Source organism: Neoarius graeffei, chromosome 23 (genome assembly GCF_027579695.1).
Source record: "Neoarius graeffei isolate fNeoGra1 chromosome 23, fNeoGra1.pri, whole genome shotgun sequence".
NCBI classification, from domain to species: domain Eukaryota; kingdom Metazoa; phylum Chordata; class Actinopteri; order Siluriformes; family Ariidae; genus Neoarius; species Neoarius graeffei.
The window spans coordinates 40,000,041-40,026,128 of record NC_083591.1 but is presented as its reverse complement, the minus strand read 5'-3'; the positions used below and the strand labels follow the sequence as shown (position 1 = coordinate 40,026,128).

The window sequence follows — 26,088 nt, the reverse complement described above, 5'->3', positions numbered from 1 at the left end:
TAGCGGATCAGATAAGTACAAAAGCATATCATCCGCATATAGAGACACTTTCTGTTCAGAATTTTCTCTCTGTATACCTTTAATTGAAATGTCACCATGTAGTGCAATCGCTAGTGGTTCGATTGCCAAGGTGAATAAAAGTGGTGATAAAGGGCAGCCTTGTCTGGTTCCACAACCTAGTGAAAAGGAGGACAGATCATTGTTTGTACAGACTGCTGCAAAAGGGAAGGAGTAGAAAACCTGGATCCATGATATAAACTTTACACCAAATCCAAACCTTTTTAAGGTATCGAAGAGATAGTCCCACTCCACCCGATCAAATGCTTTCTCTGCATCAAGTAAGAAATGTATCTCAGGTATATCGGGTGGAGTGGGATTGTAAAGGATATTCAGTAGTTTGTGTACATTAGACAAGAACAAGAAGCCTTTATTTATCACAGGTACACTCAGGCACAGGTGTAAATACAGTGAAATGTGTCCTCTGCATTTAACCCATCTGAAGCAGTGAACACACATGCGCGCACACACCCAGAGCAGTGGGCAGCTATGCTACAGCACCTGGGATTAGGTGCCTTGCTCAAGGGCACTTCAGCCCAACTGTAAGAGCCATTTTTGTTATGTTTTGTTTATTATGGTGTTTTGTATGGGTGTGTCCTGTAGGGGTCACTCTTCGGATAATTGATTGTATAAGATTAGATTAGATTAGATTAGATTAAACTTTATTGATCCCTTTTTGGAGCGTTCCCTCAGGGAAATTAAGATTCCAGCAGCATCATTACAGATAAACAGAGAAAAGAAATGGAGAAAAACTTCTAGATAAATTAAAATAAATTAAGTATTTACATATACAAATATAAAAGAATAAGATATGGGGAAGGGGGAGGGGGAAATGGAGGAGAAGTGGGGTTAGGGTAAGTGTGTGTGTGGGGGGGGAGCAGGAAAGATATTGCACATTATATTGCACATTGTCCGGTATTGCTTATTGTTAGGCTAGGCTACTGCTCCTTCCCGTCCTCTGTCCTCCTGTTACCCCCAAGAGAGGAGTTGTACAGTCTGATGGTGTGAGGGACAAAGGAGTTTTTGAGTCTGTCCATCCTGCACTTGGGAAGGAGCATTCTGTCACTGAACAGGCTCCTCTGGTTGCTGATGACGGTGTGCAGAGGGTGACTGGCATCGTCCATGATGTTCAATAGTTTGTCCATAGACCTCTTCTCTGCCATCGTCACCAGAGAGTCCAGCTTCATGCTGACCACAGAGCCGGCCCGCCTGATCAGTTTGTCCAGCCTGGATGTGTCCTCCTTGGATGTGCTGTGCCCTCAGCACACCACGGTGTAAAACAGGACACTGGCGACCACAGACTGATAGAACATCCACAGGAGTTCCCTGCAGATGTTAAAGGACCTCAGCCTCCTAAGGAAGTATAGCCTGCTCTGTCCCTTCCTGTATAAGTGATTGGTATTGCAAGTCCAGTCCAGCTTGCTGTCCAGCCATAGCCTGAGGTACTTGTAGGAATCCACAGCCTCCACCTCGACTCCCTAGATCAGAACTGGTCGTGACCTTGGTCTGGACCTCCCAAAGTCAATGACCAGCTCCTTGGTCTTGGAGGTGTTGAGCTGCAGATGGTTCCTGTTGCACCACACAGCAAAGTCCCACACCAGGCTCCTATACTCCTCCTCTCTGTCGTCACTGATACACCCAACGATGGCTGTGTCATCAGCAAACTTCTGAATGTGACACAGCTCCGAGTTGTAGCAGAAGTCCGCGGTGTACAGGATGAAGAGAAGAGGGGCCAGCACTGTGCCCTGGGGTGCTCCGGTGCTGCTAATTACAGTGTCAGACGTGAACAAAGTTAAAGAGACCTAAATTGGTGTTTATACAAGCAATCAACCAAGTGTAAACTTTTTTACACACACACACACACACACACACGTATATCTCATCTCATCTCATTATCTCTAGCCGCTTTATCCTTCTACAGGGTCGCAGGCAAGCTGGAGCCTATCCCAGCTGACTACGGGCGAAAGGCGGGGTACACCCTGGACAAGTCGCCAGGTCATCACAGGGCTGACACATAGACACAGACAACCATTCACACTCACATTCACACCTACGGTCAATTTAGAGTCACCAGTTAACCTAACCTGCATGTCTTTGGACTGTGGGGGAAACCGGAGCACCCGGAGGAAACCCACGCGGACACGGGGAGAACATGCAAACTCCACACAGAAAGGCCCTCGCCGGCCCCGGGGCTCGAACCCAGGACCTTCTTGCTGTGAGGCGACAGCGCTAACCACTACACCACCGTGCCGCCCACATATATATGTGTGTGTGTGTGTGTGGAATGGACCCTTTATTATCACTGTACCAGTGAAATTACAGAGGGGAACAGGACTGGAAGACAGGGATAAAAGAAAAAGAAATACAGTAGTAACATGAGGAGAGATGAGGAAAAAAAAAAATCCCCCCCCCAGTATGCTCCTGTCAGGAGTACAGTGTGGGAACATTTAAAAAACCTCCGCACATAAGCACACAATAACACAAGTACACTTTAAAACATGGGACTTGAGGGGGGGAAAGGAGGGGGCAATCAGGGGTGGGGGGGGTAAGGGGGGAGGGGAGGAAGTAGAGGTAACCCAGCGCAAGCAAGCAGCCGTCCGCTCCTGCAGCCATGAGGGCGCTGGCCACGCACCCGCTTGTCACACTGGGGATGAAAACGGCGATCGTGGAAAGTTGGACAAGGAATACGAAGAATGCGAGAGCGTCTTCCAGCAGTGACCTTCAGGGGGAAATGTCTCAGCAACGGCCTTAACCGAGGCCGGTGCTGTCTCAGGGAGCCGAATGTCGATAAGATAGAAATTGTTTGGTCTTTCCAGACGCAGTCTTTGCACGTCCACACCGCTCGTCCATATCTGCCCATTCCGTCCATTCTGTTCAAATTGGTCTCCGAAATACTTATTCCTTGCAAAGCCGAAAGCTTTTCCAAGATAACAACCATATTGTGGTTCAAGTTCTGAATAGCCACAGTCTGAGTGCCGACAACTTTGCCCACCGCTTCAATCATATCGGGCAGCTTTGTGGGGCTTTGAACAGCTGTCACCGTTGTCTGATTTCCTCGATATGCCAGGGCAATGCCTAATCCAATCAGCAAAAGTCCTGTAATCATGGTTCCGAATAGGTAGATATCTTCAATGTCCTCCACAGAAAGAATCGCCAGGTACACGACCCGCCACTGCTCCCACGCATCCATCATGTAACCAGCCGCGAACATTCCGGCAGGACAGGCGGGTTCCCCCGAACCTAGACTTCTCGTCGAGAAAACGGTGTCAATTTCGTTAGGAGACCAGTTTATCAATTCCATGCTTTTTTTTAAGTTTAGAAAGTAATGCGGGGAGAGTCTCTTCAAAAAGTACAGCAGACGAGACGAGACAAAGAAGCACAAGCAGGGAAAAAAAGGAGGGAGAGGGAGAGCAGAGAAAATGCGACCGCCTTCCATGGAAGCACGGAGAGGAAAAAAAACATTTTATTCATATATATATATATATATATATATATATATATATATATATATATATATATATATATATATATATCACACACTGTGTGTGTATGTGTGTATATGTATATATATATCTCACACACACACACACACACACACACACACACACACAAAATATATATATTGTGTGTGTATATATATATATATATATATATATATATATATACACACACACACACACACACACACACACACAGTGCCTGGCAAAAGTATTCATACCCCTGAACTTTTTCACATTTTTCCACCTTACAACCACAAACTTAAAAGTTTTTTATTGAGATTTTATGTGATAGACCAACACAGAGTAGCACATAATTGTGAAGTGAAACGAAAATGATAAATGGTCTTCAAAATTTTAAACAAATAAAAATCTGAAAAATGTGGTGTGCATTAGTATTCAGCCCCCTGTCCTCTGATACCTCTAAATACAATCCAGTGCAATCAATTGCCTTCAGAAGTCATCTAATTAGTTAATAGAGTCCTACTGTGTGTAATTTACTCTCAGCATAAATACACTTGTTCTGTGAAGGCCTCAGTGGTTTGTTAGAGAACACTGAAGAACAAACAGCATCATGAAGACCAAAGAACTCACCAGACAGGTCAGGGATAAGGTTCTGGAGAAGTTTAAAGCAGGGTTAGGTTATAAAAAAAATCCCAAGCTCTGAACATCTCAAGAAGCACTGTTCAATCCATCATTCAAAAATGGAAAAAGTATGGCACAACTGCAAACCTACCAAGACATGGCCGTCCACCTAAACTGACAGAGCGAGCAAGGAGAGCACTGGTCAGAGAAGCAGCCAAGAGGCCCATGATCACTCTGGAGGAGCTGCAGAAATCCACAGCTCAGGTGGGAGAATCTGTGCACAGGACAACTATAAGTCGTATACTCCACAAATCTGGCCTTTTTGGAAGAGTGGCAAGAATGAATGAACCCTTTATTGTCACTGTTACCAGTGAAATTGACCATCAACCTGTCCTTACAGAGGGGGAACAGGACAGGAAGACAGGGATAAAAGAAACCCCCACTATGCTCCTATCAGGAGTACAGTGTGGGAGCATTTAAAAACCTCCGCAAAAGCACACAATAACACAAGTACACTTTAAAACATGGGACTTGAGGAGGGGAAAGGGGGGAAGGAGGGGGCAATCAGGGGTGGGGGGAAGGGGAGGAGGTAGAGGTAACCCAGCGCAAGCAAGCAGCCGTCCGCTTCTGCAGACATGCAAACAGCGCTGGTCACGCACCCGCTTGTCACACTGGGGGTGAAAAATGGTGACCGCGGAAAATTGGGGAAGGAATGCGAGAGTGTCTCCCAGCAGTGACCTTCTGGGGGAAATGTTTTCCCAGCAACGGCCTTGATCAAGGCCAGTGCTGTTCAGGGAGCCAAATGTCGATAAGATAGATTGTTTAGTCTTTCGAACAGATGCAGTTTTTACATGTCCACACCACTCGTCCATATCTGTCCATTTCGTCCATTCTGTTCAATTCAATTCTATTTGGTCTCCGAAATACGTATTCCTTGCAAAGCTGAAAGCTGCTCCGAGATAATAACCATTTTGTGGTTAAAGTTCTGAATGTCCACAGTCCGAGTGCCAACAGCTTTGCCCACCACTCCAATCATATCGGGCAGCTTTGTGGAGCTTTGAACAGCTGTCACCGTTGTCTGCTTTCCTCGATATACCAGGGCAATGTCTAATCCAATCAGCAAAAGTCCTGTAATCATGGTTCCGAATAGGTAGATATCTTCAGTGTCCTCCACGGGCATTCCAGCAGGACAGGTGGGTTCCCCCGAACCCAGAAACTGTGTCAATTTCGTTAAGAGACCAGTTTATCAAATCCATGCTTTTTTAGTTTAGAAATTCAATGCGGAGAGAGTCTCTCAAAAAAAAAGTATAGGCAGACGAGACGAACAAAGAGCACAAGCAGGAAAAAAAAGGAGAGGAGAGCAGAGATGCGACCGCCTTCCGTGAATGCACGGAGGAAAAAAAAAGAAGAAAGCCATTGTTGAAAGACAGGCATAAGAAGCCATGTAGGGGACACAGCAAGCATGTGGAAGAAGGTGCTTTGGTCAGATGAGACCAAAGCTGAACTTTTTGGCCTAAATGCAAAGCGCTACGTGTGGCGGAAAACTAACACTGCTCATCACCCTGCACACACCATCCCCACTGTGAAACATGGTGGTGGCAGCATCATGCTATGGGGATGGTTTTCTTTAGCAGGGACAGGGAAGCTGGTCAGAGTTGATGGGAAGATGGATGGAGCTAAATACAGGGCAATCCTGGAAGAAAACCTGTTTGAGGCTGCAAAAGACTTGAGACTGGGAAGGACATTCACCTTCCAACAAGACAATGACCCTAAACATACAGCCAGAGCTACAATGGAATGGTTTAGATCAAAGAATATTCATGTGTTAGAATGGCCCAGTCAAAGTCCAGACCTAAATCCCATTGAGCATCTGTGGCAATACTTGAAAATTGCTGTTCGCAGATGCTCTCCATCCAATCTGGCTGAGCTTGAGCTATTTTGCAAAGAACAATGGGCAAAAATTTCAGTGTCTAGATGTGCAAAGCTGGTAGAGACATACCACAAAAGACTTGCAGCTGTAATTGCAGCAAAAGGTGGCTCTACAAAGTATTGACGCAGGGGGGCTGAATACTAATGCACACCACATTTTTCAGATTTTTATTTGTTTAAAATTTTGAAGACCATTTATCATTTTTGTTTCACTTCACAATTATGTGCTACTCTGTGTTGGTCTATCACATAAAATCTCAATAAAAAACTTTTAAGTTCGTGGTTGTAAGGTGGAAAAATGTGAAAAAGTTCAAGGGGTATGAATACTTTTGCAAGGCACTTTCATAAAATCTGATGCATTTTTGTTTGGGTGTTCCTTTTCACCAATAAAGACATCCTGTAAAATTTTTTGACCATATTCAAAAGTCTAATGGTGGCACCATGAGGTTCATTTTTTGCCAAAAAAACGCTTATTTTATGTTTTCGCGTAAGGTTTGAATCACAATGTTGGACTCCATTTATTGATTTCTTGTGACTCAGAGATCCTGTTAAGAACCTTTGCAAGGGATTGAGAAGCATTAATGTGATTCATAATACATTTGTATTGTTTAAAAGTAGTTGAACAATGATTCAATGAACAGCTAAAACTCAAACTGTGCTTGATAATATGTTTAGAATATGTACTAAAAATGTGTATTTAAGATATTTGGTATACTCTATAAGGTGCCATAATGTTTCATGAAAAGTGATTGAAATTTTGTCATAAAAGTCATAAAATAGCAGCTTTTTCCATAACTTTGAGCTCCTGGTGCCACCATTAAACTTTTGAATTTTGTCAAAACATTTCACCCAGTGTGTTTTCTTACCAAAAGGAACATAAAAACAAAAATGCATCATGATCGGAGGAACTTTTCATTTAGGGGGCAACTGATGCACCCTAATATATGTGTGTGTGTGTGTGTATATATATATATATATATATATATATATATAGTATGTGTGTGTGTGTGTATAGATAGATAGATGAATAAAATGAAAAATATATTTCATTTTAGTATGTTAGTTATAACTGATTTAACGATTCTCCAATTATCATATTCCAGTGTTTGCGTGCTTTTACAACCCCAATTCCAAAAAAGTTGGGACAAAGTACAAATTGTAAATAAAAACGGAATGCAATAATTTACAAATCTCAAAAACTGATATTGTATTCACAATAGAACATAGACAACATATCAAATGTCAAAAGTGAGACATTTTGAAATTTCATGCCAAATATTGGCTCATTTGAAATAGCAACACATCTCAAAAAAGTTGGGACAGGGGCAATAAGAGGCTGGAAAAGTTAAAGGTACAAAAAAGGAAGAGCCGGAGGACCAAATTGCAACTCATTAGGTCAATTGGCAATAGGTCATTAACATGACTGGGTATAAAAAGAGCATCTTGGAGTGGCAGCGGCTCTCAGAAGTAAAGATGGGAAGAGGATCACCAATCCCTTTAATTCTGCGCCGACAAATAGTGGAGCAATATCAGAAAGGAGTTCGACAGTGTAAATTGCAAAGAGTTTGAACATATCATCATCTGCAGTGCATAATACCATCAAAAGATTCAGAGAATCTAGAAGAATCTCTGTGCGTAAGGGTCAAGGCCGGAAAACCATACTGGGTGCCCGTGATCTTCGGGCCCTTAGACGGCACTGCATCACATACAGGCATGCTTCTGTATTGGAAATCACAAAATGGGCTCAGGAATATTTCCAGAGAACATTATCTGTGAACACAATTCACCGTGCCATCCGCTGTTGCCAGCTAAAACTCTATAGTTCAAAGAAGAAGCCGTATCTAAACATGATCCAGAAGCGCAGACGTCTTCTCTGGGCCAAGGCTCATTTAAAATGGACTGTGGCAAAGTGGAAAACTGGTCTGTGGTCAGACGAATCAAAATTTGAAGTTCTTTATGAAAATCAGGGACACCGTGTCATTCGGACTAAAGAGGAGAAGGACAACCCAAGTTGTTATCAGCGCTCAGTTCAGAAGCCTGCATCTCTGATGGTATGGGGTTGCATTAGTACGTGTGGCATGGGCAGCTTACACATCTGGAAAGACACCATCAATGCTGAAAGGTATATCCAGGTTCTAGAGCAGCATATGCTTCCATCCAAACGACGTCTCTTTCAGGGAAGACCTTGCATTTTCCAACATGACAATGACAAACCACATACTGCATCAATTACAGCATCATGGTTGCGTAAAAGAAGGGTCCGGGTACTGAACTGGCCAGCCTGCAGTCCAGATCTTTCACCCATAGAAAACATTTGGTGCATCATAAAACGGAAGATACGACAAAAAAGACCTAAGACAGTTGAGCAACTAGAATCCTACATTAGACAAGAATGGATTAACATTCCTATCCCTAAACTTGAGCAACTTGTCTCCTCAGTCCCCAGACGTTTACAGACTGTTGTAAAGAGAAAAGGGGATGTCTCACAGTGGTACACATGGCCTTGTCCCAACTTTTTTGAGATGTGTTGTTGTCATGAAATTTAAAATCACCTAATTTTTCTCTTTAAATGATACATTTTCTCAGTTTAAACATTTGATATGTCATCTATGTTCTATTCTGAATAAAATATGGAATTTTGAAACTTCCATATCATTGCATTCCGTTTTTATTTACAATTTGTACTTTGTCCCAACTTTTTTGGAATCGGGGTTGTACAATAATAAAAGAAATTGTTAAATTCTTAAATTGTCCTTGCTGCCTCTGTAAATTGGATTGTAATTGAAGAGGTTTAATTAAAAGGATGTTTCCTCGTATAATTTATTGATTATACTCCATTTCACATTTACAATTAACTACATATTCCATATCTAATGATCAATTAATTACACAAGGAAAAGCAGCATCCTTTTAATGAAACCTCTTCAGAATATAAAGCTTTACACTCTGAATGTTCTTACAAGTCACATCGTATACATTGAGAATCAATGTTTATTGTTAAAAGCGCTATACAAATAAACTTGACTAGAATCATGGTTCTGTACACAGATATTACAGAATCATACATTCACAGTTTATTTTAATATGAAAACAGTTTCTCATAGAGTGTTAGAATAAAAAAAACAGCTACATACAATGAGCAATAAGACAGGTATAAAATCCTACAAGCTTCAGTGAGTTAGTTACTGTATTGGCAGCAGAGTGACAAACCTGGAGGCTTCAGCAGCTGCAAGGACACATTGTGCCACATATGTTTTCTGGCATGGATTTTGAGAGAAATATTGTTATATCCTTTCTGAAAAGACATGCATGGGCTCCAAGAGTGCACTGAGATCTTCACAAAACATCGTTTAGTGGTGGTATCATTCTCGTGCACTGTCTAGACCTGAATATATTTTAATAGCTTTTTTTTAAAGGAATATGGATTATGGTCACATTTTATGGATCTTGGCAGTTCTCATGGATGTTATGTTAGTTTGTATAATCCTGTCCATTTTGATATACCGTATAATGTTCAAATGCATTTGGCAGCTTGGCATTTTTTTGAATTGGCAACAAAACCTGCTGTGCTTAAAACCGTTACAGTGCATTAGGGCATTTTAAATAGTACTGAAGGCACACCATAACACTAAGTTCCAGCAAAACAATTTCTGAAATACACTCTTGCAAAAGGTGCACAGTCTCAGTGTTTTAAAATCCCAGACAATCCAGAGTGTGTGGTTTGAACTAAGGATCTGTCCTCTACTGGGTTTGTCCATGAAGATCTGTAGAATAAGAAATATAAATACAGTAACAAACTTCAGTACAACGCTTTGTCTCCATTATGCTGGTTTACAGTATTATGGAATTCAGCAATTCTGTTATCATTATTACTGTTGCTGCTGTACCCTGTTGATGCTGCCTTATTGCTGTTTACTGTTTGCAGTGACTCCTCCTGACATTCAGTCGTGCTCTGTAGTCTTTCCTCAGCTTTTCTGAAGCATCTCGGGATGGGAAAATACCCTTTGTAGAAGTTCCATGACACAATCGCAAATGTTGTCAAAGTTAAGCTGATGACTATAAATTTGAGGGCCAAGAGGATAGTCTGCTTTTCCTGAGAAGGATGTCCTGTTAAGTCCTCCAGCCTCAGCTCATACGTAATAATTTGGGTGATATACGTTTTGCCATTGGATGTCTCTTCAGAGGTGCAGGTGTAGTGGCCGACGTCACTGCCTGTGGCATTGAGGATCAACAGGCTGTCGTGTTGAATGTGGTACATGTTGGAGTTTTTAACTGGGTGATTGTTGACGAGCCACTTCACTTGAGCCCAGTTTGACCCAGGCTGGCACTGCAGCCTTACTGTGCTACCCGGGTAGAAGTTTTTATTAGTCTTAGTGCTCTCTGTAACACAAAAATGACATTGTAATTCAGTCATCTTAATTTTTCTCCATTTATATTTTTAGCTTTCTCCTTGAGAGTAAGATTGACTTTGTGTTTTAATGACAGTCACAATGGACTTAAACCACTTCTGCTGCATGTATATGTATATTCACCCTTACAGTCAGTGAAGTTCATTAAAACATTTGTGTAAATACTGTACGTGCTGTAATCCTCGAGATAAAAAAATATACATCTGTTAACATACCAACTGGAGGACAACGTATAGCATTTCCATCTCTCAGACTCTGAATCACCTCACTTTGAGAGAAATACAGGAAAAATACAGGGACATGAGAGAAAATACAGTATGTCGAACATTCCCATTTCAGATACAGTATATGCTTTAGAACAGTCAGTATAATATTTCAGACTACAGTGCTGTTCAATTCTTGATGCAGATTGATTCTTGATCCAGAAGGTGATTGATTGATTAATTTTCTTTAAGAGCAACTGAGAGTTGTGCTAACTTCAAGACACCTCACGAGTTTATATTAATGTCTGTGTTCTAATATGCTGCTGTTTCTACAGCAACGGTTCATTCGCAGGGATTTGTATGGTGGACGCTCCACATAATCTATTGAATAAAAAAAAAGAAAAGAAACATCTCATCTCATTATCTCTAACCGCTTTATCCTGTTCTACAGGGTCGCAGGCAAGCTGGAGCCTATCCCAGCTGACTACGGGCGAAAGGCGGGGTACACCCTGGACAAGTCGCCAGATCATCACAGGGCTGACACATAGACACAGACAACCATTCACACTCACATTCACACCTATGGTCAATTTAGAGTCACCAGTTAACCTAACCTGCATGTCTTTGGACTGTGGGGGAAACCGGAGCACCCGGAGGAAACCCACACGGACACGGGGAGAACATGCAAACTCTGCACAGAAAGGCCCTCGTCGGCCATGGGGCTCAAACCCAGACCTTCTTGCTGTGAGGCGACAGCGCTAACCACTACACCACCGTGCCGCCCGAAAAGAAACATAATAAATTAAAAAAAAATCTAATAATTGATATGATGCTTTCCTTAAGGAGATTTGTTCATTTGTTTATTTAACATTAATGGAAGGAGTCTCTAATGCCAGTGCATTGAAACAGTCAGAGAGGTAAAGGTTTATTTTTTTTTTCAGTAAACCTGCTGAAATCATCCAAACTACAAGCATGGACACTATATATGTTAGGTTCAGGCAGTCATCCCACCCTGCCTAAAATCAGCTACAATAGTCCCAGTGTTGAAGAAGTCTCCCATCACCAGGCTGAATGATTACCGTCCTGTGGCCCTCACTCCGGTAATCATGAAGTGCTTCGAGAGACTAGTTCTTCAGCACATCAAGGACCACCTCCCCCCAGACTTCGACCCCTACCAGTTCACATATCGCACGAACAGATCCACAGAGGATGCCATCGCCGTAGCTCTACACTCTGTACTGAACCACCTGGAGCAGCAGCAGAGCTACGTCCGCATACTCTTTGTGGATTACAGTTTTGCTTTCAACACAATAATCCCGGACATCCTTATCAGTAAACTGGACACTTTCGGCCTCCCCCCTCTCACATGTGCCTGGATAAAGGACTTTCTTACCAACCGGCCCCAGACTGTGAGACTTAGCCCCCACTTCTCCTCCACCTGCACGTTGAGCACCGGCTCTCCACAGGGCTGTGTGCTGAGCCCCCTCCTGTATTGCCTCTACACCCACGACTGTAGTCCGACCCACAACAACAACAACCTTATTGTCAAGTTTGCTGACGACACCACAGTGGTCGGACTCATCTCAAAGGGAGACGAGGCAGCCTACAGAGAGGAGGTCCTGAAGTTGGCAGCCTGGTGTTCAGAAAATAACCTCGCTCTGAACACCAAGAAAACCAAAGAGCTCATTGTTGACTTCAGGAAGCACAGCACCGACCTAGCCCCCCTCTACATCAACAACGAGTATGTGGAGAGGGTCCACACCTTTCGATTTCTTGGCGTCCTCATCGCCGCCGACATCTCCTGGTCAGTAAACATTACAGCAGTCATTAAGAAGGCTCAGCAGTGGCTACACTTCCTGAGAGTCCTCAGGAAGTACAATCTAAACTCCAACCTGCTGCTGACCTTCTACCGCTCATCCATCAAGAGCCTGCTGATGTACTGTATTACAGCATGGTATGGCAGCTGCACTGCTGTAGACAGGGAGAGGCTCCAGAGGGTAGTTAAGGCAGCACAGAAGATCATTGGCTGCCCTCTCCCCTCCCTGATGGACATTTACACCTCCCACTGCCTTAGCAGAGCTAAGAACATTATCAAGGACAGCTCCCACCCTAGCTTTGATCTGTTCGACCTGTTGCCCTCAGGGAGGCACTACAGGTGCATCAGGACAAAGACAAATCGATTCAAAAGCAGCTTCTTTCCAAAAGCCATAACCGCCCTGAACTCGGATATGCTCTGACTTTATAGTCTATTTATTTTACTATGTGACTCTCTTCGTGCAATAATTTATAATGTGCAGTACTTTATAAGGTGACTCTCTCTCTGCAATACTTTTATAATGTGCAATACCTCACTCCATAATGTGAAACACAACACATACACCTCAGGACTGTGCACCTTGCACACAGCACATACACCTCAAGTCTGTGCACCTTACCTTACCTTGCAATACTTCATAATGTGTCATATTTTATTTTATAATGTGACTCTCTCTGTGCAATACTTTATAATGTGCAATGAGCAGTACCTCACTCCATAATGTGTAACACAACGCATACACCTCAGGACTGTGCACCTTACACCCTCCCCCCCTTTTTTCCCTTCCTCTCTCTCTCTCTCCCTCTCTCTCTCCACCTCTCTCCACGCTGTTTGCACTGTTATTGGAGATGCTTTAATCTCATTGTACATGTGTATAGTGACAATAAAGGCATTCTGTTCTTTTCTATATGAACTACCCTTCCCAGAATTCACAGCACCCTCTGTCTCCTGACTATTAACCGCAGCTGTCACTCATCACTCCAATTAGTCCCTCTGCCTATTTTAAAACCCACTCTCATGCCACTTCATTGCAAAGTATTGTTCTGCTATCCCCAGTTCATACCAAGCTTTGTTGTTTCTGACTGACCCTTGTTCTTCTGACCTTTGCCTGTCTCTTTCATGTTTACTCCTATTCTCTTCTCCTGTTTACTCTGTTTGCCAATCGCCTGACCCTCGCTTGTTCCATGACTCTGATTCTCATCTCATGTTTTGGCTTGTTCACCGTTTGCTCTATGTTCCCCTTCTGTGTATACATCTGTAAGTGCCTGCACCGTGACAGGATACTTTGCCACCATGGATGTAGTGGAAGAGGCGAAGCAGACTGCTCTCAATGCTCAAGGACACTTATTAGGAGAACATCAGCAGATGCTAGCCGACCTCAACACAAGGAAGTCTCAACTAGGAGCTGTGATGTCGCAGGCCCTCCTAACGCACTCCAAGCCATCTCTGACCCCAGCACAACAACTCCCTGCTCCAGAGAAAAAAATCGCCGGAGACCCACTCGCTTGTAAAGGTTTCCTTCTCCAATGCTCCATGTACTTCGCTGCCATGCCTAACATGTCTGATGAGCATAAGATCACTAAATTCCTTTTCTTTCTCACAGGTAAAGTCATTTGATGGACCAGTGCTGTTTGGAACAAAGGCGGCGGACCAATGAAGTCTTATGAGCAGTTTCTCGCTCAAATCAAAAGGGTTTTCGACCATGAACCCGAGGGCATCGAAGTAGATGAAAGCTTGCTCACCATGTCACAGGGTTCCAGAAGCGTGGCAGAGTATGCTCTGGAATTCAGAACACTAGCGGCCGCTAGTGGATGGAATGATCCTGCTCTGAAGGCTGTCTTTCGCCAAGGGCTGCACACCGAGATAGTGAGTAAACTCACCTGCCAATTAGCACTGGATTCTCTCATTGACCTCGTGATTCATCTGGGCAATCTCCTGACTCATCAACCCTCCCTGCAGGAGACTGTAAAGCTGGCTCTGATTCCGGAGAACAGTTCCGCCATGGATGTCTCACGCACCCAGTTAACTCGCTCCGAACGTGCTAGGAGGAGAAGGGAGGGGCTCTGCTTTTACTGTGGAAGCTCTGAACATCAGCTCAACTGCTGTCCCATTCTATGCCCATGTATTGACTACAGGGGATTGAACCAAGTGTCAGTCAAGTACCTTTTATCCACTTCCTCTTGTTCCAGCAGCCTTGGAACAACTCAGATTGGCCAAGATCTTTTCTAAGCTCGACTTGTGCAGCGTGTACAATCTCATCCGGATTAAAAGAGGTGATGAGTGGAAAATGGCATTCAGCACTACCGCCGGCTATTTTGAGTACCCAGTAATGCCGTATGGCCTTTCTTCAGTGCCTAGCATGTTCCAGTGTCTCATCAACGACGTGTTCTGGGACATGCTAGGCAGATATACCATCGCCTATATTGACGACATCTTGATTCTCCTGATGAAGAATGCCACATAAAGCATGTTAGGATGGTCCTCAAACGCCTGCTCCAGAATCACCTCTATGTCAAAGCTGAGAAATGAGAGTTCCATTAGCATTGTATTGCCTTCCTGGGATACGTCATCAGCTCCAAAGGAGTCAGTATGGACCCATCTAAGGTCTGCAGTCATGTCTTGGCCCATGCCCACATCCATTAAGGAGCTTCAATGTTACCTAGGTTTTGCAAACTTCTACTGATGTTTTTATTCAGGGTTTTAGCTCGATCACTGTCCCTCTGACCGCGCTACTCAAAAAGGGACTTAAACGCCTTCAATGGAACCCCACGGCGGAATAAGCGTTTGGTCGTCTCAAGCAAGCAAGCCTTCACCTCTGTTCCCATATTGCAGCATCCGGATCCTTCCAAACCTTTCACTCTGGAGGTCGATGCATCTGACATGGGAATAGGGGCAGTATTATCACAACGTTTTGGGGAGAAACAGAAACTCCATCCAGTAGCATTCTTTTCTAAGAAGCTCTCATCTGCTGAAAGAAATTACGATGTAAGAAACTGGGAACTACTCACCATAAAACTGGCCCTAGAAGAGTGGCGACACTGGCTTCAGTGAGCTACTCACCCATTTGTAATCCTCACTGACCACAAGAACCTCGAATATCTCAGGAAAGTCAAGCGGCTAAATCCTCGCTAGGCCAACTGGGCTCTTTTCTTTACAAGATTTAATTTCACCATCTCATTTCGTCCTGGCTCTAAGAATATCAAGGCTGATGCTCTATCGCGAATCTTTGCCCCCACTTACCAAGATCCCATTACTCATCCCATACTCCCGTCTCAGTGCTTTCTTTAATCCATTACCTGGGACATAGATAAGGAAATCAGAGACTCCCAACCCCAAATGCTTCCCAACAATTTCCCTTCTATATGTGCCTAAGCATCTTGGAGGCAAACTAATTATGTGGGCTCATGCATCACCCGCTACTGGACACCCTGGCAGCCAACGCACCCATCAGATGATTAGGAACAAGTACTGGTGGGAGAACATGTTCACAGAAATTAACCAGTTCATCACCTCACGCTCCGTCTGTGCCCAAGCTAGTTCCCAGAACAGCTCCTGCCGGCAAACTTTGTCCCCTCCCTGTTCCTCAGAGACCCTGGTCCCACATAGCCATCGATTTCTTCACCAACCTCCCCCCCCACTAGGCAACACAACCATCATGATGACTATCAACTGCTTCTCCAAAGTCCTCAGACTCATTCTGTTACCTGGCATTCCCACAGCATCCCAAACGGCAGAACTGTTATTTCAGCAGGTATTCCGTTACTATGGTCTCCCTAAGGACATTGTCAGTGACCGGGGTGCACAGTTCATTTCACGTTTCTGGAGGAACTTCATGGAGAGATTAGGGGTTTCAGTGAGCCTCACATCCGGATACCACCCTCAGTCCAATGGCCAAGTTGAAAGAGCCAATCAGGAAATCAGCTGCTTCTTGAGAATCTTCTGTATGCACAACCAGGGGGACTGGGCATGCTTCCTTCCATGGGCCGAGTGTGCACAAAATTCCCTCAAGCACTCTGCAACCCAACTAACACCGTTTCAGTGTATGCTTGGCTACTAACTGCCCCAGTTCCCTTGGGACATGCCCAGCCAAGTTAAAGCCATAGAGGAGTGGTTCTCATGCAGCCAGACAGTTTGGGAGTAGGTATACCAACATATTGAAACGATCAATGCCAAGTACAAAAAGTATGCAGATAAACACAGAGCAGATACATCAACATACAACCCAGGGGATAGAGTATGGATAGCCACTAAAAACCTCCGAGAACCCAACTCCTGCAGCAAGCTCCAACCATGATGCGTCAGGCTTTTTAAAGTTATTTACCGCATTAATGAAGTTTCGTACTGGCTAGAACTCCCTCCTTACAGCAGACTGTCACCCACATTTCATGTATCCTATGTGAAACCTGCCATTCTGGGCCCCCTCGCTGAAAATGCACCAAGCCAGGAACACCCAGCTCTTGACCTTGAAGGCGAACCCATCTACCAAGTCAACAAGATCATCAACTCTAGACGAAGAAGAGGGCAGATTGAATACCTGGTAGATTGGGAGGGTTACGAACCCAAAGAACAGAGCTGGGTTCCTGACAAAGACATCCTAGCTCAGCTCCTCAAGCAAGAATTCCATGCCACACATCCAGACAAACCTGCACCCAGAGGTAGGGGGTGGCCTAGAAAGTCTATAGCTCCTGATAGGAGCTCCTCCGGGGGGGGTGTTCTGTCAGTAAACCTGCTGAAATCATCCAAACTACAAACATGGACACTATGAACTACTTTTCCCAGAATTTACAGCGCCCTCTGTCTCCAGTCCTGACTATTAACTGCAGCTGTCACTCATCACTCCAATTAATCCCTCTGCCTATTTAAACCCCACTCTCACACCACTTCATTGCGAAGTATCGTTCTGCTATCCCCAGTTCATACCAAGCCTTATTGTTTCTGACTGACTCTCGTTCTTCTGACCTTTGCCTCTCTCCTTCACGTTTACTTTACTCTATTGTCTTCGCCCATTTTACTCTTTTTGCCGATCGCCCAACCCTTGCTTGTTCTACGACTCTGATTCTCATCTCATGTTTTGGCTTGTTCACTGTTTGCGCTACGTTCCTCTTCTGCGCATACATCCATTAGTGTCTGCACTGTGACATTCTTTTTAAATACACAAGCACTGGCTGTCTATAACCTCTGTAATATGACAAGAACTAACTTGTTTAGTGGATAGCTAGTACATGACATTAAATGTAACTACTGTATAAGTGGATAAAACTATGATGTTATTCTTTAATAAATAAAAAATTGAAATCATTGGCAAATCACTGTGGTCTAAGAGGAATAAGACTATTGGGGACATCCTGTTGTAGGATTAACTTCAGGCCGCATCACACCACCCCATTGTTCCTGTTCCTGTTTTCCTATAACGGCAGTTTACATCATGTTTTATTCCTTCCAACATGACATTAAGAAATACGAGTAGCGTATGTTCAGTACCTGTGTGTGTCTGGATGAGTGTTATTTATAGCAATGCAGCTGTCGGAGGAGAAGTCCCAGCCACAGTACGGGTCTCTGGCCAGCACACAGTCCATACAGGAGATGTAATGGCCACATGCACTCAGCGGCATCTGCACCACTGCCACCTCAGAGCCTGCATACAGCTGACCCTGATAAAATATGTGCACCAGTTATTGAAATGTGGGTCAAACTGAAACTGAATCTCAAGTTCAAGTAGATACAATTAAATTAATCATAACAAATGAATTGGATGAGTATTGGGATAATCATATAATTACTTAATCATGATTAAGTAATGATATAACAATGTTATGCTATTCTAGTGTGATTAATGATGGCACAAAATCTAAAGTTAAGGTGTGCATGTTCCCTAAAGTGCATTACAAAATTGTTAAAATGGGAGGAAAACTGTATTTCTATATTGCTTTGGAAAACTAACAAAAGGATAAGAGAAATCTATTCAAGAAATGCATTTTATAAAATATTCTCCCAAACTAAATAAGTTTCTATGAATATTTATTCCTATTACTAAATCACTTCATCAGTGTAAAAGTGTAATTTTTTTTTTTGAAAGTGAGAAAAAAAGGCCTTGCCTATCAGATTCTTACACTGATAGATTCACAGGGCATGGCAGTCTGTAACTGGCTGTCATGCTCCCAGGCTCACTGAACACTCAGGACTCCACTTCCCACAATCCCCCTCACACACCAGTCACTACCACGTGCACTCCGTCAGCCAACCCAGAGCCACTTCCTAGGAGTGGCTCCTCCGAGTTCTAATTAACATCACCTGTACCTTTTTTGTTTCCATTTGTATTTATACCCCTTTGTTTGTTTTGTTCCTCGCATAGTATTGCCTCCACATTTCGTGAGTCTACTGAGCGTTACTATTCTGATTGTATTCTTGTGTATGACCCTTTTTGCCTTCCGTTTTTTTCTCATTTTGCCTAGCCCTTGTGTTTGTTTGCTCGTTTCTCTTGCTTCCTGGTTTCTCGAGCCTCACCTGTTTTCCGATTACGATTTGCCTAGCCCTTGTTTTTAGATTGCCTGTGTTTTTCTGATTCCCGGTTGTTGGACTATTGCCCGTTTCCTGACCACGATTTGTCTAGCCCTCGTTCCTGTTTTGGATTTCTCTGTATTGACCTGGCCTGGCTTTTGTACATTGTCTTTTCTTACTGTGTTCATTAAAACCTTGAGTTCATTCTTAATCCGTGAGCGTCTGGTTTGTCACAGCCACGTTACAGAATTCTGTGCCATCATGCATATGGCGGATTACACGGAGCTAAAGGTGGCGCTTAGCAGCCAAGGACAGATGCTGGGACATCACCAGCGTTTTGACTCCGTAACTCAGTCCATCCAGACTCTTATGCAGCAGCAAGGTGAGCAGCAAAAACAGTCGATGCAGATTGTTGAAAGCATGAGAGAAATCACCACCCAACTCCAACGACTCAGCTCCTCCGGCTTGCCTATGGTTACTAACCTAGCTGCTCCCTTCCCGGCTGATGTCAGTTCATTTGTCAGTAAACTGGATAAATTTGATGGCTCACCTAATCAGTGTAAAGGGTTTTTGTTACAATGTTTGATATTTTTTGTGAATTCCCCTCCGAGCTCTGACGAGGCTTTTATTTCTTTTATGATTTCTCTCCTTACGGGCAAGGCCTTAGATTGGGCATCCGCAGTTTGGCCCGTAGTCCAGTCTGACACTTACGACAATTTTGTTAAAGAATTTAAAGCAGTTTCTGATCACGCCAATGAGGGCCACTCTCAAGGGGAATTACTCACCCATTTACATCAAGGTAATTGCTCAGTTTCTGACTATGTTTTGGAATTTTACACTCTTGCGGCTGGGAGTGGTTGGAATGAGCCGGCTTTACTTGTGACATTTTGCAACGGATTGAACTCTGACATACTAGCGGAAATGGCTTATAAGGACGACGGTCTTTCATTAAAGAAGCTTCTTTCATTAGCCATTCGCCTAGACCAATTGAAGCACAGGAGAGGTTTTCGTAAATCCCTTACGGTTCCAGCTGCTGCACTGACTCCTCACCACCCGTATCCAGCTCTGACCTGGACTCGTGAGGAACCAGAAATCCTAGAACCCATGCAGTGTGACTCATTCCATTTGTCTGTGGAGGAGAAGCAACAACGTCTCCATGATGGGCTGTGTCTCTGTTGCGGAACTGCTGGTCACATTCTACGTGACCTGTGGAATCCGCTGACGCAGTACTTCGGCACTGACCCCAGGAAAGCATGTGGAGCTTGCTTCACACGCTAATGTGGTGAGTGCACCGCCTAAGGGGTTGGTCTCCAAGTCCTTCCTCTTACCCGTGACGACAGTTAACTGCCCTCAGTCTGTCTTTGTGTTCTCAGTATTAATTGATTCTGGAGCTGAAGGAGACTTTATCCACGCCAAGCTGGTGGAGCAACTCCAGATTCCTGTGGAGCCACTGGAGGAGCTGCTGAGATTGACTGACTGCTGTTGATGGGGATCCCGTGGGAGAAGGGCTTGTTAACCGGGTCATGAAGCCCATTAATATTGCTGTCAGTGCGTTACATTCTGAAGAGATTTGCTTTTTTTGTATTGAATTCTTGTGAGTATTCTATTTTAGGTTTGCCCTGGCTTAGGAAACATAACCCTGTCATATCTTGGTCCAATAAAGAAATACTTTCATGGTCCAGTTACGGCTATGACCATTATCTAGCACTTCCCACAGTTTTGGTATCGTCAACGACTATAGAAAGCCCCAATGCCAATGTCATAGTTTCTGCCCCCCCCCGAATACAGTGACTTTTTAGAAGTATTTAGCAAGAAAAGTGCTACCAAACTTCCCCCTCACAGAGAATATGACTGTTCTATTGAATTAATAGATAATGCTATTCCACCTAAGTCTAGGGTTTATCCATTCTCTCAGGTGAAGGAGAGAGAGCTATGGAGGAGTATATTCAGGAGGCTTTAGAACAGGGTTTCATCCATCCTTCTCCCGCAGCTGCAGGGTTCTTTTTTTTGTTAACAAGAAAGAGGGGGAACTTAGGCCCTGCAATGACTATCGTGGGTTAAATCAGATCACGAAACCCTTTTCTTATCCGCTGCCTTTAGTCCCCGTAGTGCTAGAACAACTTCGTGGAGCGTTTATATTTACAAAACTCAACTTAAGAAGTGTACAATTTAGTCCATATAAAAGGTGATGAATGGAAAACTGCATTTCTTACCACTAGGGGGCACTATGAGTATTTAGTAATACCGTTCGGGTTGCGTAATGCCCTGTCCGTATTTCAAGCGTTTATAAATGATGTCCTCAGGGATATGCTTAGCAAATATGTTATTGCCTACATCGACGATATTTTGATTTACTCCCCTAATCTTGAAACTCATATTTGTCATATCCGTTCTCTGTGTCTGCTAGAGAACCAGCTGTATGTTAAAGGGGAGAAGTGAGAATTTCATTGCCCTTCTACTTTCCTCGGCTACGTCATCAGTCTGGAGGGTGTTATGGACGATAAAGTAGAAGCCATAACTAATTGGCCCATCCCTACTTCCATTAAAGAACTCCAGTGATTTTCTTGGGTTTGTTAACTTCTACTGTCGCTTCGTTCACAATTTCAATAGTCTAGCAGCTCCTCTTACTACCTAATTGAAAGGAAATGCCAAAACACTCTCATGGAATCCCTGGGTGCAGGAGGCGTTTGAATCCCTCAAGGTAGCCTTCACCTCTTCCCCCATTCTGAAACATCCCTTCCTCGTGTGAACAGATCATTTAAAAACCTTGAATATTTACGGTCAGCTAAATGACTTAATCCCCGTCAGGCTCGGTGGTCTCTATTCCTTTCCCTATTTAATTTTTCCATTTCTTATCGTCCCGGTTCCTGTAATACTAAAGCAGATGCCCTGTCTCGTGTATATCCCGGTCCCGAGTCATCCCCTGAGGTAGTTAATGTACTACCCCCATCAGTTGTGGTTGCCCCCATTAGATGGGGAAATAGATGAAGAGATTGACCAAGAGCTATCCATCACGTCTTCCCCTGAATCTTGCCCCGTAAGAAGGAGATATGTACCCACTCAATGCAGGGATAAGTTAATTACGTGGGTCCACTCCTCTTTGACTTCTGGTCATCCGGAGGAGACACGTACGCACCAGTTATTTTCTGGCAGATATTGGTGGGAAAATATGCTATCAGATATCCATAGGTTTGTCTCCTCATGCACTACCTGTTCAAAATGCAAAACACCCAAAACTCTTCCTGCCGGTAAACTCATGCCCTTGCCTATCCCTTCTCGTCCATGGTCACATTTAGCGGTAGACTTTGTTACTGACTTGCCCCCCTCACAGAACTACACGGTCATTCTGACCATTGTTGATACGTTCTCACGAGGAGTTAGATTTATTCCCTTTGTTAGCCTACCTGCCGGCTTTCAGACAGCTGAAACCCTTTTTAACTGTGTTCCATATATTTGGCATTCCAGAAGATAGTGTCTGAGGGCCTCAATTCACCTCACATGTATGATCAGCTTTCTTTGAGAGACTGGGAGTTAACGTCAGTCTCACTTCCGGTTACCATCCCCAGTCAATGTGAAAGGGTAAACCAAGATCTGGGAAAGTTTTTGAGAATGTACGGTCACGAAAACCAAGCCGACTGGTCCAACTACTTGCCCTGGGCCGAAATGGCCCAAAACTCGTTAATTAGCTCTGCTACAGGCCTCACACCCTTTCAACGTATGCTGGGCTACCAACCCCCCGTAATGCCATGGTTTGCCATGCGCTCTGACAACCCAGCCATTGACAGTTGGATGCAATGGAATGAGCAGGTCTGGGAACAGACCCACCAGCAGATCGAGAACGTTCTCCATTGACACAAGAGGCTGGCAGATCATTATAGAGGTGACACACCTACCTACCTCCCTGGGGACGAAGTGTGGCTTTTGACCCGGGACTTCAGGTTTCCTGAGGGAGGTAGAAAATTATGACCCAAATACACTGGCCTGTTTAAAATTCTCCAGCAAATTAACAAATTAGATCTGCCTGTGCATTACCGTGTTTCTAACTCATTCCATGTATCTCTCTTGAAACCTGTTGTCTCAGGTCTGTTGGATGAGGCCACACCCGATGTCGCGCCCCCACCTCTGGTGTACATAGAAGGTACCCTGGTGTATGCTGTCTGCCAGTTGCTGGACTCCAGAAGGAGAGGAGGGACTCTGCAGTACCTTGTGTACTGGGAGGGCTATGGGCCCGAGGCGCGTAGCTGGGTTCCCGCACAAGATATCCTGGATCCAGGGTTGGTGGAGGAGTTCATCAGCATCATCCAGAGAAGCCAGTGCCTCGGCCTAGGGGCTGTCCCAGGCGCCGTGGGTCCAGCCCTCCTGGCGGTCTGTGCAGCAGTGATCCCAGAGGTCGCCCATGGCGATGACCCTCTGTCTAGCACTGCGGCAGTTCTGATGGCTCGCTCAGGAATGTTCGCAGCAGCGTGGGTGGTGGTCGTGGTTGCCTTGTCCCTCGGCCTCCTTGGACTCCGGGGGGGGGGTGCCGTCACACTCCCGCTCACCGAACACTCAGGACTCCCCTTCCCACAATCCACCTCACACACCAGTCACTACCATGTGCACTCTGTCAGCCAACCTTTTTGTTTCCGTATACCCCTGTTTTGTTCCTCGCACAGTATTGCCTCCACATTTCGTGAGCCTACTGAGCATTACTATTCTGATTGTATTCTCATGTATGACCCTTTTTGCCTTCCGTTTTTTCCCATTTCGCCTAGCCCTTGTTTGTTTGCTCATTTCTCTTGCTTCCAGGTTTCTCGATCCTCGCCTGTTTTCCAATTACGATTTGCCTAGCCCTTGTGTTTAGATTGCCTGTGTTTTTTCTGATTTCTGGTTGTTGGACTATTGCCTGTTTCCTGACCACTATTTGTTTAGCCCTCGTTACTGTTTTGGATTTCTCTGTATTGACCTGGCCTGGCTTTTGTACATTGTCTTTTCTCACTGTGTTCATTAAAACCTTGAGTTCATTCTTAATCTGCGAGTGTCTGGTTTGTCACAGTCGTGTTACAGAGGCTTTAGTTTTATATTCAACTCAAAAGCAGCTCAAGTCTAAGTTACTGCAAACTTGAAATGAGTTTTTTGAGCTGTAATTGATATTTTGTGGGTTGAAAATAGTTCAAAACATGATCAACTGGTTTAAATCATCATGAGCCTTGCACAGTCGATGATGACAGGGTCACCCATTTTGGACTTATCTACATCATGAAATGTATATTTAAAAAAAAGAATATTAATGCACTAATCAGAGGTGGGCAGCCCATCTCCCCCAGACCCCATCCTAGAATGGAAGAAATTGCATTCATTTTCAAATGTATGCTGATCAAAACTCATTCACAAGAGTTTATGCTGTTTCCCCACCCCACATCCCTCCTCAACCACTCCTCAGCCCCTTGCCCACTTTTTAGCATTTTTCAAAATTTTCAGTGAAAATTCACAATAAATGTAGCTAGTTATTGATGTTTTACAAAATTGAGGCAAGGTGAGTTAAAGTTGCTCACTTGTATGCAAAAAAAAATGAGCCTCTTTCAATATTTTTTTTTTCAATACAACTGGAAGGCACTCGAGTACTATATTACACAATATCCCCATCCCTGCCAGAACGAACAGGACGTAGCATGAAACTAAACCACTTTAACCAATGTCTAGTCCTGAAACAAATCTCAGCCACCATTTTCAGGTTGACCAGGGATCAGTTCCTGGAACTGCACCCAGTTTCAAAACCAGCTTATACCACCTATAAACTTTTGGTGTAGCTTCAGGGAGGAGAAAATCAAATGTAAATATTCTGAGGCTTACCGTGGTGGTGGAGAGGCGCAGTATCTTCACTGGCTCAGAATGATTAAAGAGCTGCATCTCCTCTATGATCACCATCTCTCCATTATAGTCGACTGCTTTCAGCACTGAACCACTTGCTGTTACAAACACACGTTTGATTTGTGAATGCTTATGTGAGCAAGCACTACAATTCGCTGTCCTGGATGTATTTAAATGTGTTTTGCTTAGACTATTGTAACCCATAAAATAGATCTATTTTTATAAATGATGTAAACCGTATGTCAGTAAACCTGCTGATTTCAACCAAACTACAAACATGGACTCTATGAACTACACTTCCCAGAACTCACAGTGCCCTCTGTCTCCCAACTATTAACCGCAGTGGTCACTCATCACCCTATTAGTCCCTCTGCCTATTTATACCCCACTCTCACACCACTTCACTGCGAAGTATTGCTCCGCCTTTCCAAGTACATACCGAGTTTTTTCTTATTTCTGACTGATGCACGTTTTCTCGACTTTAGCTTCTCCTCTCTCGTTTACTCTCTTGCCTGTCCTCATTTGCTCTGTTTGCTGTTCGCCCGACTATTGCTAGTTCTTTGACCCTGATTCACACCTCACATTTTGGCTTGTTCACTGTTTGCTCTACACTCCTTCTGCGTATAGGTCTGGAAGTGCCTGCACCGTGACACTGTACACTAAATGAATACCTGTGCCAATAAACATGACCTGATGGCTGCTCCCATCCAGGGCAGTAGTGCTGGCCACTACTATACATGTAAAAGCAGCTCCTTCCTTCACCAGTAGGGGTTGTTGAGAGGACGGCGTCACTGCCTGATCCATCAGAGGCTTGTCTTTGACAAACTGAAGGGTTTTATCAGGCAAGTCCAAGGACGTGGAAAACCCTTTCTGCCTTGCGTCATTGTTAATACACTACATACACAGAGAGAGAGAGAGAGAGAGAGAGAGAGAGAGAGCGCAACAGCTAACATTATCCAGCTTGTTACTTTGGCATATCTAGACTTTTATATGTCACACTTTGTGTGAAGAAAGGCTGTACAAATGCAAGTTGTATTAGATTACTTTTGGACATAAAATATTCCAATGACATAGTCCATGCAAGCCCATGTACAAGTTATTTCTAAGGAAATGTTAACATGAGCATTAATTTAACCCTTGCAACTGGAACTACTGTCCAAGCCACATTGTTATAGAAAATTAATCAACACTTTCTGATGAATCAAAAGCAAGCATTCAGCTGTGGTATAATTCTCTTTATTATA

At 43.9% G+C, this 26,088-nt stretch overlaps 1 protein-coding gene across 1 annotated transcript in view; it reads right to left on the bottom strand.

Annotated features, from left to right (window-relative positions):
- Nucleotides 1-9,867: 9,867 nt before the first annotated feature.
- Nucleotides 9,868-26,088, bottom strand: part of LOC132871296 (semaphorin-4E-like) — a 65,731-nt gene continuing 49,510 nt past the window's right edge. The window contains exons 10-14 of the mRNA XM_060905412.1: nt 25,516-25,738; nt 24,827-24,942; nt 17,978-18,147; nt 10,693-10,745; nt 9,868-10,448 (exon numbers count right to left, since the gene is read on the bottom strand). Coding sequence (XP_060761395.1) covers nt 9,868-10,448; nt 10,693-10,745; nt 17,978-18,147; nt 24,827-24,942; nt 25,516-25,738 — 1,143 coding nt within the window. The remainder of the gene's footprint in view (nt 10,449-10,692; nt 10,746-17,977; nt 18,148-24,826; nt 24,943-25,515; nt 25,739-26,088) is intronic.